Source organism: Excalfactoria chinensis, chromosome Z (assembly GCF_039878825.1).
Source record: "Excalfactoria chinensis isolate bCotChi1 chromosome Z, bCotChi1.hap2, whole genome shotgun sequence".
In the NCBI taxonomy this organism is placed as follows: domain Eukaryota; kingdom Metazoa; phylum Chordata; class Aves; order Galliformes; family Phasianidae; genus Excalfactoria; species Excalfactoria chinensis.
The window spans coordinates 35,404,857-35,418,972 of record NC_092857.1 but is presented as its reverse complement, the minus strand read 5'-3'; the positions used below and the strand labels follow the sequence as shown (position 1 = coordinate 35,418,972).

Sequence of the window (14,116 nt, the reverse complement as noted above, 5' to 3'; positions counted from 1 at the left end):
ATTTTTATTGCTGTCAGCTGAAATACAGTTTTTAATTTTTTTTTGCAAAGTCCTCATGCTTTTGCAAGGAACAGTCTGTAATCTGTGAAGGTTACGTGATAAAGGATGCGGTAATAATCTCATTGGTGAAAGAACTGAAACATTCCTATTGGTTTGTACAGACACTGTTTTTGATTAAATTCAATAAAGGGAGCTTGATTTGGCTCCATTCAGTCATTTGCATCTCTGTCTGCGATGAAGGAATGAAAATAATTTTCAGTTTTAAGTGTGGTAAGCAAATAAACGATAATGATGTATAGTGTGCACTGAAAATGTACAGAATGCCAGAATATTAGCTACTTGGTGCAACGCTGGAGGAAATGTTGGCAGGTGTATTTAGCTGGAATCATTCTAAGAGAACAAGGGGCAGGCAGAGGTGTCATCTTTATTAATATTCTCGGGAAGCAGAGCTATGTTGAGAAGGAGAATGCCCAGAGCTCTAGCAGCACTGTCAGGAGGCATTAAGGCAGCTGCAGGGGGCGGGAGGAAAGAACATGCTCAAATCCTTATCCTTCCAAAACACTTTTTTTTCCCCAAGACTGCTATGTTCCCTTCCTGCTCTCTCTCAGGTGACAGGGGAGGGCTGGAGTCAAAAATAACATATATTCCTACCTTTCATGAGTTTGTCTATTGTTTGGTCTTGTGTATCGGGACAGTAATAAAATTTGTATAAAAACAGGCGAATCAGGCACTGGCGCATATTCAGAGCTTAAAAAGCACAGATCCTGCTACAAGCAGTTTGTTCTGTTTTTATGGCATCACCATGATATTCCACAGTAATAAGAAAATAATGTTACTTGTCATCTTGTACTGCATGTATAGACAGACTTTGGGGGAAAAAAAAAAAAAGGTGATCATTAAGCCACAGTTCTTTTGTTCAGTTAAAAGATGCATCACTCAGAGTTGTGAAGAAATACTGTGTATGTCAGAATATGAATCTGTCAGCAGTTTAAAGCTATTTGTGTCACCGTAGTGTCCTTGGTATTGGAGGCACTTCCTATCAGGCCCCGCACAAATATCCAGGAAAACATGGTAGTGTTGTAACAAAATACAAGATTGACTTAGAGTAAGAGGCCAGCTGTTTGACAGGTTTCTTAGTGTACTTCTGGTGTTTCTGTAGCTCTTTCAGTTCTGTGGAAGCAGAGTTTTGCTTCTGATGAGAACTGATGCCTTTCTGCTTCTCCCATCTCCATTTGCACATGCCCTTTTGGTTCCACCTGCTGGAAGGCCTGACAGTGTCTCCAATGTAAGCAACTCCTGCCAGTGCAAGTAGGCTCCAGGGCTGGGATCTCTGGTAGTGCTTTCACTGTTTGAGCAGAGCTTATGTGCCCTGATTAGGTATCTTCTCTGGATTATGGCTGGACTTTTCCTCTGTTTTCCCAAGCTGCAAATCATAGCCTTATAGAATGGCTTGGGTTGGAAGGGACCTTGAAGTTCCAAGCTCCAGGCTATCCAGGTCTCCATTGAGCCTGGCCTTGTATGCCTCCAGGGATGGGGCATCCACAGCTCCTATGGTCAACCTTTTCCCAGTGACTTACCACCTTCTCAGTGAAAAATTTTCTCTGACATCAAATCTAAATCTCCCTTCTTTTAGTTTAAAACCATTCCCCCTTGTTCTCTCACTTCTGATGGTTAATAATTTTTTTAGTTAAACCCCTTATGATGTTTCAGTTTTAATCTGACTAGTTAAAATTCCCACTCTGTGAGTGGCTGGAAAGCTGCCTGGTGGAAAGGGACCTTGGTGTACTGGTGGGCAGTTGGCTGAATATGAGCCAGCAGTGTGCCCGGGTGGCCAAGAGGGCCAATGGCATCCTAGCTTGTATCAAGAATGGTGTGGTGAGCGGGACTAGGGAAGTCATCCTGCCCCAAGACTTGGCGTTGGTGAGGCCTCACCTCAAGTACTGTGTTCAGTTTTGGGCACCTCAATACAGAAAGGACATTGAAGTGCCGAAGCAGGTCCAAAGAAGGGCAACAAGGCTGGTGAAGAGCTTGGAGAATGTGCCCTATTAGGAGAGGCTGAAGGAACTGGGGCTGTTTAGTCTGGGGAAGAGGAAGCTGAGGGGAGACTTTATTGCTCTCTTCCAATACAGCAAGAGTGGGGATGGTCTCTTCTCACTGGTGACAGGTGACAGGACGAGGGGAAATGGACTCGAGTTGCACCAGGGTAAATTTAGGTTGGACAACAGGAAAAACTTCATTACAGAAAGGGTAGTTAAGCACTGGAATAGGCTCCCCAGGGAGGTGGTTGAGTCACCATCCCTGGATGTGTTTAAAAACCATTTGGATGTGGTGCTCAGAGATATGATTTAGTGAAGGGTTGTTTGAGTACTGTGGTTAGGTTATGGTTGGACTTGGACTCAATGATCTTTAAGGTGTTCTTCATCCTGAGCAATTCTATGATTCTGTAATTCTGTGCCTTTGACCACTGCAGCTTTATAGGAGACTGAAATTTAACATCACCTTCCTTAGTGCCACTTGTGCCTTTTTTTTTAATCAGTCAGATATTTGTAGGTTAGTTATCTGCTACCACAGGTAAGATGAGTCTAAGTTACAATAAGTTATAATAACGTGGATCATGATTTGTGAAGTCATGGTTGCATCAGGAAGAAAGAATGGGAATCATAGAATCATAGAATCACAAGGTTGGAAAGGACCTACCAGATCATCTAGTCCAACCATCCTCCCATCACCATTGATACCACAAGCCACTAAACCATATCTCATAGCTCCTCGTCCAGACTCCTCTTGGACACTGCCAGGGATGGAGACTCCACCACCTCCCTGGGCAGCCATTCCAGTGCCTGACCAGTTTGAGAGAAAAACTTTTTCCTGATGTCTAATCTAAACCTCTTCTGGTACAACTTGTGGCCATTTCCTCGGGTCCTGTTTGTTGCCTGGGAGAAGAGGCCAAGTCCCTTCTTATCACAACCTCCCTTCAGGAAGCTCTGGAGTGCAATGAGGTCTCCCCTGAACCTCCTCCAGACTAAACAATCCCAACTCCCTCAGCCTCTACTCATAAGACTTGTGCTTCAGACCCCTCACCAGTTTTGTTGCCCTTCTCTGGGCACGTTCCAGGGCCTCGATGTCTTTCTTGTAGTGAGGACCTTAAAACTGAACACAGTACTTCAGATGCGGCCTCGCCAATGCTGAGTACGGCGGGATGACTGCCCTGCTTCTGCTGACCACACTATTTCTAGTGTGGACCAAGATACTGTTGGCCTTCTTGGCCACCTGAGCACATTGTCGGCTTACGTTCAGCCGAGTATCAGTCAATATCCCCAGGTCCCTTTCTCTTTCACAGTCATCCAGCCACTCATCCCCAAGCCTATAGCGCTGCATGGGGTTATTGTCGCCAAAGTGCAGGACCCTGCTACAAGCATCCTGAACAGGTCAAAGTCTGCCCTCTGGAAGTTCAAGATAGCAGTTTTGCTAGGCACCCTTCTGATATCTCCAAAAACAGAGAATTCTACAATTTCATGGTCGCTCTGCCTAAGGCAGTCCCCAACCTTCGCATCTCCCACCAGTTCTTCACTGTTAGTGAAGAGTAGGTCTAGCAGGGTAGCACCCCTGGTAGGTTCTCGTTCCAACTGTGTAAGTAAGGTATCTCCCACATGCTCTAGAAAACTCTTGGACTGCTTCCTCTGCGCTGTATTGTATTTCTGACATACATCAGGGAAGTTGAAGTCTCCCAAGAGAATGAGTGCTCGTGATCATGTGACTTTGGTAGGCTGCTCATAGAATGCCTCGCCCATCTCTTCATTCTGATTAGGTGGTCTACAACAGACCCCCACCAGGATGTCACCCCTACAGGTCTTCCCCCTGATCCTTACCCACAGACACTCAACTTTATCATTCCCAACCTCAAGCTCTTCAACATCAAAACAGTCTTTAATATAAAGGGCCACACCACCACCCTTCTTTCCTGGTCTGTCTCTTTTGAAGAACAGCTCCCCAGATGTGGGAGTGGTCCCACCATGTATCAGTAATTGCAATTAGGTCATAGTTAGCCTGACTCACAATTGCTCCCAACTCACAGAATCACAGAATCACACAGAATCACAGTGGTTTGAAGGGACCTCAGAGATCATTGAGTCCAACCCCCCTGCCTAAGCAGGTTCCCTACACCAGGTCGCACATAGGCATCCAGGTGGGTCTTGAATATCTCCAGAGGAGACTTCTACTTGTTGCTCATGCTGCATGCAATGGTGTAGATGCACTTCAGCCAAGTCATCTGCCTCACCCCCAACTCAAGCGTTGTTCCCCTAGGCTCATCTCTGGTGAGCCCTGTTTTGTCCCCTCCCCCACTGATAGCTAGTTTAAAGCTCTTATGATTAGCCTTCAAGCTCCTGTGCTTGGATTCATTGCCCCCTTTGAGGTAGGTAGGTTCCATTCATGGACAACAGGTCAGCGGCCAAGTAAACTGCCCCATAAATAAAAAGAAAAGAGGAAATAAACAAATTTTTAAAGGTTTAAGGTACTGAAGGAGTAGAAATCGACTAAGTGAAAACAGGAGAAGGATAAATAATAAAGTAAAAAATAGGACCAGAGGGAAAAACATTTTGAGGGGAGGAAAAAATATATGGTGTAGAAAATGTCATGTATCTTTTCGTATATATCAGCATGTTATCAGTTGTGCATGGGCTAAACATGAAATGAAAGAAATGCTAGTAAAGTCTGAATGCTTTAATAAACAGACCAATGAAAGTGACATGAACCTGTAGATAGTGTTGTTAAGTGAGTTCCTAGGGCTAACAGCTCTGGAAATTGCCCCCAGACGTATGCCATTAGGTGGGCAAGACAAGATTGATCTCTTCTAGAATCCTTCATTCTAACATTTTATTCCAGTTATTCAAATTTGATTAAAAGTATCATAATCACTGTACATGTTATTGTTAATACGTTCATGGAAAGAAGTCAAGGGTGTGATGCAAAAGTTGACAGTACTACAGAATTTCAAAGTAGAAAAGAGTAGTTACTTCTATTAAGGAACTACTGGTTATTACTAATAGTCAGAGGCATCCCAACATGTCTCCGTTTGAGAACAAATGTGTTTAATAAGGTGTAGATTGTAGTAATCGTTGAAGGGTTGTTCCCACAACTCCACTGGAGGATCTCAGTAGGGCATAAAATGTACAGCTTCCTAAAGATTTTCAGCTTCTGACCCTGCAACATCTGCCTACTCTAAAAGAATTAGCATACTTCCTGGAAGCACAGATGGCTGCACTGGGTCTAGAGTGCATGCTGTTTTTTAAGTGCTGTTCATGTGTCGGTTACATCATTTGGAATTGCAGGAGTTCTGAGGAATGCTCTTGACAGCACAGTTTGGTAGGAAAATGCTCCCTATGAACAGCACGCTGCAAAGAAAACTGATTTTAGAGTGAAAAATGAATAATCTAAAACTGTTTTTGTTTTGTTTTGTTTTTAAGAATAATTGTTCATTGCTAGTGGATGTCAGGAAGCTGGTCCTACTTTATATGTTTCTGCAAACAAAATACTGATTGAAGAGAGTATTATTGAAATTGAATGAAAATGAAATTAGGAAATGCCTAGCAAGCTCTGCTGTCCACAGTAAGAAGCATTGCTGGCAGTAGTGCTATTTCATGGGTATAGGCAGATAACTCTGCTCTGAAGAATTAGTTGTCTTTTCTTCCTGTCTGTGCTACTGGGTTCTTATGCAGTTCAGAGGAGGTCACTAGCAGTCAGCAGCTGCTTGAATTGAACATATCCTCCTCCTCTGACCCCTGATCTGTTTTTTCCATGGAGGCCACAGCAAAGCCACGGGGCCTTGAGTGTACCAGTCTTTTTTAGGGGCAGCTTGTCATGAAAATCTGCAATGGCACATAGAAGATGTTATAGAATGCTGCATACTTAGAAAAAGAATCTCCAAGGTTGTTAGACATCATGTATTTGGAGCTGCCAATAAATGACAACTTCAGAGTTTCTCTTTTCAAAGTTTTCCTTCTACTATAATGGTGAATAATTTCTTGCCCCTAACTCATAAATTTGTTGTTCAAGGAATGTTTGAAAATGCCTAATAATAATAATACTTAAGTGATTAGCACCTTTGAAAAGCACTAGGAGGGACTGATCATCATGTCTTTAGAGCAGTGGTAAATAATGTTTGGGCGTGTATAAAGGATGAGATAAGGTGCCGTTCCTGCTTTGTACAGCTTCCTGGAACATCCTGTAACCTGCTGACAGCAGACTCCTAGAAAGGGACTCTGGGGTGGTTTTGGGCTCTGCTGCAGGCGACATGTCAACCTGGCTTCCATTCCTAGGACCTCATTTCAATTAGACATCTGGGTTTGGAATTTAGAACTAGTTTTTCATCATTTTGCATGGAGATGCTTTTTATTTTCTGTGTCTGGAAGTCACAGATAATCAAGGAAGCCTGAAGCCCTGGATTCCTTCCATGAGCCTTCCTGACCCATGGACATGTTTATAAGGTTGTTAAAATAGCCAAGTCAATCATATTCTCACTTACTTATTTCGATTTCTTCCTCCATGGCTCCCTGCATCTGTCCCTGGCTTTGGCTTTCTATCTTGTGCTGTGACACAGGGAGAGAACTGGCAAGGAGTCAGAATAGACAGCCTGTGGCTGCGTAGCAGCAGTGAAAGCAGTGGCATGTGCTTAAGAACAGCGGCTTTTATTTTTACCAGACTTAAATTGATATGAGCAGATGGGAGAGCCTATTACTGTCAATGGCTACCTGGAAAAAATTAAGGCTTACAATCCAGAGATAGGGTGAGGAGTAAAGAATGTGAATGGAGTGGTGATCCATTCACCGAAAGAGATAGATAAACAGACATTAAATCGTGAAGTGCTTTGGAGACCATAAAACATTTTCATGAAAATGGCTAATAAATAAATAAATAAATTATTAGTTGGCCTAGAGCCAGAAGTTTAACATAATTCAGTCAACATATAGAAATGAAAACAATTTAAAGTTTTTTTTTGGCTAACGCATGAGATTTCTCTGCAGAAAAGATAGTAATTCTTATAGACAAGTTCGGCTGCTTATCCAACTTTGATGCTGAGAATGACTTAAAAAAAAATGGGATGTGGAGAACATCAGCTAACAGCACAGTCAGTATAAGAAGCTTTATAATTGAAGAGTAAAGTGTGAAAAACTAGAAAGTTATCCATTTTTAACAAACATTTATTCCATGGATATTGAGAAAATGAGTGACTTGTTTTTCTATATGGTGGGAATATTAGCATGTTTTTATCTAGTGTGCAGCAGCATGAAAATGATTAGTTGACGTTTGCACAGATGCTTGATAAATAAACCTTTTAGCTCAAACAAGACAGCACAGATAATTTTTTGAGTTTTGGTTTGCAGCCAGAAATGGTAATAAAAGTCTCATGCTAGGCATAGATTCAAGCATTCAGATTAAAGACTTTTCCTGAACAAATTTGTGATTAAGAGGTACCAAATAAATAGCAATAGAAGCAGTGCTAATTTAGTATACTAGCATATGGTTGCAAAATGCAGCTCTCAGGAGGTTATAAAATCAATCAGTTTTTACAAGTAACCTGTATGCAATGATTACTTTTACACAGCTGTGAGTAAAAGTAATGACTTTTTTTCTAGTTTTAGATATCCTGGAGTAGATTCCTTCCAATATGTTCATTCTCTTGGCATGTAGGTGTAGCTAAAGAAGTCTGTGACTGATACTGACAGAATCCTGCACAATGTATGTTAGTTTGATTTGTTGCATACTCCGCTATAGATGAGGTATCGTTAATTTTGCTGAACTGAAAAAAATCACACTGCAATCTCCTCTACCTGTGAATAGTCAACTGCTGAAATGTTTGTTTATTGTCTGGAAAATTTGTAGCTAATGTCTAGTTTCAGGGTGAAATTTTAAGAGTTGCTTATAATGAATGCACTCGCTAATGGCTTTCTTCTTCTCTTACTGCACTGTCCAGTTAGTTACTTCGTGACTGATGTTTATGGCATCTATTTGTGTTTCCTTCTGTAGATTTTTGTCAATGTTTTCTTAGGCTACAGCCTGTATTTTATCAGTTTCTATTTTTCAACTTTACGTAACTGCACTTCTTTTCCTATAGTATCTTCTTTAGGCTATGGGCACAGCTGTTACAGAATTATGTCCAGGAGTTCTCTAAAATTATTCACAGAATATTTCTATCCATCCTCGATGATAAGAATGAAAATGGAAACATGTGCCCGTTAGCTTGGTATTTTGTATTAATCCATTAGCAATAAGGGTCTCTAAAATAGCACATCTCAGTTATATACATTCAATGGAGTTGTTTCTATAAGCTAAAGATTCATCCTGTTTAAAACGGAGGGCAGAATAACTGCATTTTATCTTTTCTGTTCCAGTTTTGAGCATTCCAAGATAGAGAAGCGATTTCAGAAGGGATGTTATTTTAAAAGACAGTATGTGACACGTGAGAAATGTTTTGTTTGGATATAAATGCAAAATAGTGGAGGAAATAGTGCCTCAAGTGTTTAATTGCAGGAGTTGGAATGGAATGCATTTTGCTGTTATTTTCTGTGGTGAGGGAATGTCGGGTTATCTACAGTGATAGGCGACAGTAAATCACTTCTTGTAAGTGAGCTAGCTGGTGAGATATATTGGATCCCTGTAAAGGCAAAAGTATTCTCTTTGGTAGCACAGAATTGTAAACATAGCAATTAAAGCACGCTTTTTCTTGATGCATCCTTGATATAAATTCCCATTTGTAAAATGCTTAAAGATTTCCTGTAGGCTCTGTCTCAGTCTTCCTATTCCAATCTGGAGAAGAGCAGCTTTACTGATTAGTCCAAAAGAGGCTACGCATCATGCTGCTAGAGCACCCTGGATGCTGCCATAGGCTCTTTAAGACTGACCAGCACAAAGCAGTGCACGCTTTGGCCATACCTGCAAGACACTGACCCTGACTTACCTTCAATCCTGAGTGCATTTCCCTGTTGAGAACCAGTTGACTGGAGTTGCTGGATAAAAGCCAAGGTGTTTTTTGTTTCTTTTCTTTTTTTTTTTTTGTTTGTTTGTTTGTTTTGTATATTTCATGGAAAATACTGGACTGTCATGTCCCATATCTCATGTTCTCATTTCTCATGGTCTGATCTCCATGCCTGTGTACCAGCAGAGCTCCACTGAGAATTGTTTTGTGCTGAGTATCCTCTACAAAAGCAACTCAGGGAAGAATGGAGTTCTCTACCCTAGTTTTTGTGCCTAAGATTTCACAGTTAGTACATCCTTCTTCCAAATAGCTCAATTTTCTATAGCAAATCAGTGAGACAGTGGATTGTAAGGAATATTTGTATTTCGTCTGAGACTGGGGTGTACCTGCATAATGTGTTAAATTTGAGAAGGTAAAAAAAAAGCCAGATGTCTGGTCTCTGAATAACCTTTTCACTGTACTTCATCTCCTTTCCTTCCATTTAGTTTCCTAAACAAGCATGTAGTAATACGAATAATACAAATAAATCACCCTAGATGATTTCATCTTTGTCATTCCTTTTGCTAAGCCTTCAATATCTTTTGAAAATTTTAAAGTATTGCTGAATGTAGAGGAAATGGCAGGGATGAAACATTATTAACTCAAATGGGAAAAGTGTTTTGCAGTTGTCAGTTCCACACCAGATAAAAAGTCTATAAAGTGCATAAAAAGTAAAAGTTTGAGGAGCACACAATTTGTAGTGGAGGGATTCACTGTAAAAAGGCTGCATTCTTCTTTTCTCTTGTAGACCGCAGGTGTTCATTCAGAGCAACAAGTTGGGGAGATAATTCATTTTAGACTAAAGAATTTAACTTCTTGGTATGTAATAGCCACAGAACTTCTTGGGAACTGGTGATATATCACATATGACAAAGGGTGAGGCAGCACAGCCCGTAGGGATTATGACATATTGCTGTGAATATTCAGAACTGCTCTTTCCAAAATAGCCAAATGCTGCTCTATCTAAAAAAGTCTGCACTTCTTGGTGCCCTCTGAAGTCAGTGTTTCTCTTTTATTCTGAAGGTACTAAGAAGTATTTAAAGATTATTAGTTTACTGAGCTGTAAGAATGACAGATTCAAGAAGGAGCAGGGAAAGGATTTCAGCTTCCACTCTCTGCTCTCCTCATAAGAATCTGGTATCTGGATCTGAAGCAGTTATGAGAAATAAGGTTTTTCTGGCTACTTCTGAACAGTGATGTAGACCTGAGTTATCAAAGCAAATATGCAGTAACTTGATTCCCACTGCAGCTGATCCTTAAATGGCTGGTCTGTGTGTGTGACATAAAAGAAGTCATTTATGACACAAAAAGCTTATTTTACTTTGACCTCTGTTCTGAGGTTCTGAATGAAAGATTTTTTTTTTTTTTTTTTTTTTTTTTTTAAATCAATCTAGTAAATCATACCTGATTAGATTGGACCTTTCTAAAGTAGCTTAATTTGCTTCTTCAACAAATGCTTCATTTTCTAGCACTTTCAGCCATATCATCTGTACCATCAGTTGCACTTGTATGAAGTGCAAAAGGGAATTTGGAAACTATAATTTGGGAATATGTAAATTATTCTGTGGGAAAAAGGAGACAGCAGCTTACTTTAAGTTTCTACATTCCACCGCTTGTTACCTGAGATCTGTTGAGACCTGGTGCTCTCCCAGCTTACACACACCCAGAAATTCCTCTGCAAAATGTTGATTTACTCAGAACAGCATGCGCACAAAATCTGCCATAAAATAGGCAGCTATATCTCTAGAACAGAATTCATGCTTATTTTGCTTGTTTTCTCCATGATGGGCAGTCTGAAGAGCAAGATCAGTGATATGCATTGAGATAACATTGTACCTGTTGTTGACTAAACCCACCAAATTAACCCTCTACTAATTTTTTACTTAAAATATATTAATTACAAATTAATTGTGAAAGCATGAAATTTCACTATAAATGGACTATGCAAATCTGACAGGGAATTTTTAAACTTGTTTCTTTCATCGCTTTGGTGATACATATGGGGGCTAGGAAAATGTGGATCTTCAGCCACAGCTGCTTTTCTCTTACTTCTCTGAAAAGCCTGTTGACCTTTCATTTGCTAGTAAACAGGCACTTGCTTTCCTAGTCAAATGGTATAGACTATTGACATTCTGCTGCTGATGTAGTATTTTCACAGAGGTTTTCAGGGAAGTTCTCACGCTGCTGGCTTGTAATGTCTAATTATTTATTAATAATAGTAATAACGTAATAACAGTAGCTGTATTTCAGCAGAAATTCGAGCCAAAAGATGAAACAAAGTTATATTTTGATTGATCAGAAATGTACCATGCCTGTGAAGATGTTCATAATACAAAAGAAAGGCAGTCTTGAGGCAATCCTAGAAATGTCATGAATTAGGGTAATTCTTTCACAGACATTAATGCAATTCTGGACGAGTCATAAAATTTTGAATGAATTGTAGGAAATTTCTATATCAAACGGTATAGCTGGTTTCTGTAAGCATGGCATATACAAAATGCAGTTATGCTCTTGTCCTACAGAGGAGAAGATGATCTCAATTTCACTTGAACACGTTTATAGGCTTTTTGTGGAGAATACCATCTGATTTTAGTACTTCTGTATTAGATACAGAATACATATTTATGGTAAACAATGACTGTCTTCCTGTAGCTTCCTCTTCACTGAACTTGCAGTAAGAACATTTCCTTTCAAATTAGTTCCTGCAGTGATTTCGGAAGCTTGCTCAGTTAGGAATTATCTTTCGGTGTGGTGAGGATATAAGACGACTTTATAAATCAATAACTGTATGTGCAACCAAAACTCCATGCAGGTCAGTCAATATACACACCCTTGTGGACCCACAAGTCATCATCTGAGATTCCCAAACTGATACAGTATAGGAAATCTACATAGCTTTTACTGATAGTAAGCTTAATAAAACTCAACATAAAATTTTCATCTGAATTAAAATGGATTAGAAGTGTTCATCCTTCCCCATCTCTGTTTCTACCACTACGATTTCTTACCTTATTCTTCTGTTGTGACATACTTGTCATTAGAATTCATATTTGTCTCTGCTGAGTTTAGAAGAATCAATTAAACTTCATTATTCGTATTTTACTGTGAATTGAACAAAAGAAGCCAAAGAGTCAAATAATTTATTTATATTTCCTAAGTAAATTGTGGTTGTGTTCTGTATATCAGTTTTCTGTACAGCTTGTGAACACAGATAATATTAAAAAGCAGAGAAGAAAGAAACAAAAAAAAGCAATGATAGTTTGCAATCAGTTTATGCAATTCATTTTATCATGAGCAGCACTTGCTACTTTTCTGTTTCTTTGCTGCTCAAATATGTATTTAAAGAGAATATTGCAAACCATTCTTGACAGTAATTCTGCATCTTTCAGAACTGGTGTTATGCGGAAATTACTAAGTGGTTAATCTGCATTTAATCTGTATATAAGCTCTTATGGGAAGGATGTGAGTTCACTAGTTTTCCTATCTGTATTGGGAATTTGATGATACAGGGCTTGCGGTGATGATCTTTTACAGTGCTGAGTGCAGTGAAGACTTCACTTACTTTTGGCCTACAGGTACACATTTATATATAAACTTACACAGAATATGAAGAAGGAATAGAAACTATCTTCATACTCTGATTTGCCAGAAGAGTCTTATCTGCACACAGTGAAAAGTAAAAGTAGTGAATAGAAAATGAACATGAAAACAGTTCATGAAAGATTATTTTAAACACTGAAAGACTTTTGGTATAATTTTCAATGCCTTTCACTTGTTGTATATAAGTATATCAAGGATAATTTCACAGGGTTTTCCCCTAAATGTAGTAAAAATAATATATTTTGCTGCATTTTAGTCACTGAAAATCAGTAATGGAGCTTTGGCTCTCATTTATTTATTTATTTATTTATTTATTTTTGCTTCCTGTCACCTTTCAATGCAGAACATTGATTTTCACATGACTATAAAATGGCTGCTTTGGGTCAGAATTGCTTTCAAGTAGAAATTTCATCAGCAGGATGAAAAAGCCCTTATGATCCGATTTTTGCTATATAGTAACTGCAGGTACAGAAAAGAAAGCATTATTGTGAAACACTTGCTGTGTTGTGTGCAGTTTGCATATAGTTGCGGAATCTTCCTAAAATCCTGCATTCTATTTGACAGATTACAGAAGACCAATTTCATTAATATAAAATGAGAAACATTGCTGTTTATCAGCTTGTTATTGTTCATTGCTATGTCTTGATCTAAATAAACGTTGCTCTGTGGGTCCTAAAGTCTCCAGAGGCTCTACAGACATGCACAAATAAGTGGTGAGGGCTGCATAGTAGAATTGCAGCAGCTGTGTTTGGTTCTCTTATTGATATGGTATTAGACTTCTAAAGTCAATAGTAGAAAATCATACATGTTATCTTGAGAATGTTATCAACTTAGGCATCTCTTTAAGGTTTTCATTTTTGTTTAACTTCTCAGGTTGGTACAAGATAATGTAGGAATGGAGATCTCCTTTGCTGAGGGTGTATTAAGCCCCAGTTCTACCGAAATGAGGCCTGGTAAGAGAAGCTATTACTCATTATGTTAATTATAGCTTAGTCCCTTGGCATTTAATTATGTCGTAAGAAAGATGCTTCTGTGCTGCTAAAAAAAAAAGATAACAAAATAAATTCAGAGCAGAGGCAGAGTTAAAAAGTGTTACATTTGTTTTATTTTAGTCCATTTTCTTCTTAGCTTGACAAATTATAATTGTAGTGTGTTCTGTCCTCTTGTACATCACTGCCATTGCTTGTTTAGTCCTTTCAGTGTTTAAGTAGCTGCTATTATTTGTCTTGTATGTGAATACTATGTAAGTGGACTAAGTTAACATCAGAGTATTTCAAACAGAACACCTTGAAATGTGGTACATTATGCAGTGGCAAGGGGCAAAGCTATACCTAACTTCTGTTTTATTGAAGACTACTTTGGTTTAAGACTGAACATGAAACTCAGGGTTTTTGTTCGTTTGTTTGTTTGTTTGCTTGCTTGTGGGTTTTTTTTTGTTTATGTTATGACTAAAGATGTAGTTCCTACTTGCAAATCTTTACCACTTGGATAGCAGAAGCATAA

General features: G+C 39.2%; 1 protein-coding gene across 3 annotated transcripts in view; it reads left to right on the top strand.

Annotated features, from left to right (window-relative positions):
• PRUNE2 (prune homolog 2 with BCH domain) overlaps positions 1 to 14,116 on the top strand; it is a 129,794-nt gene that overhangs the window by 97,495 nt on the left and 18,183 nt on the right. For all 3 annotated transcript variants that reach the window (XM_072359109.1, XM_072359108.1, XM_072359107.1), the window contains one exon: positions 13,487 to 13,566. In XM_072359109.1, coding sequence (XP_072215210.1) covers positions 13,487 to 13,566 — 80 coding nt within the window. The remainder of the gene's footprint in view (positions 1 to 13,486; positions 13,567 to 14,116) is intronic.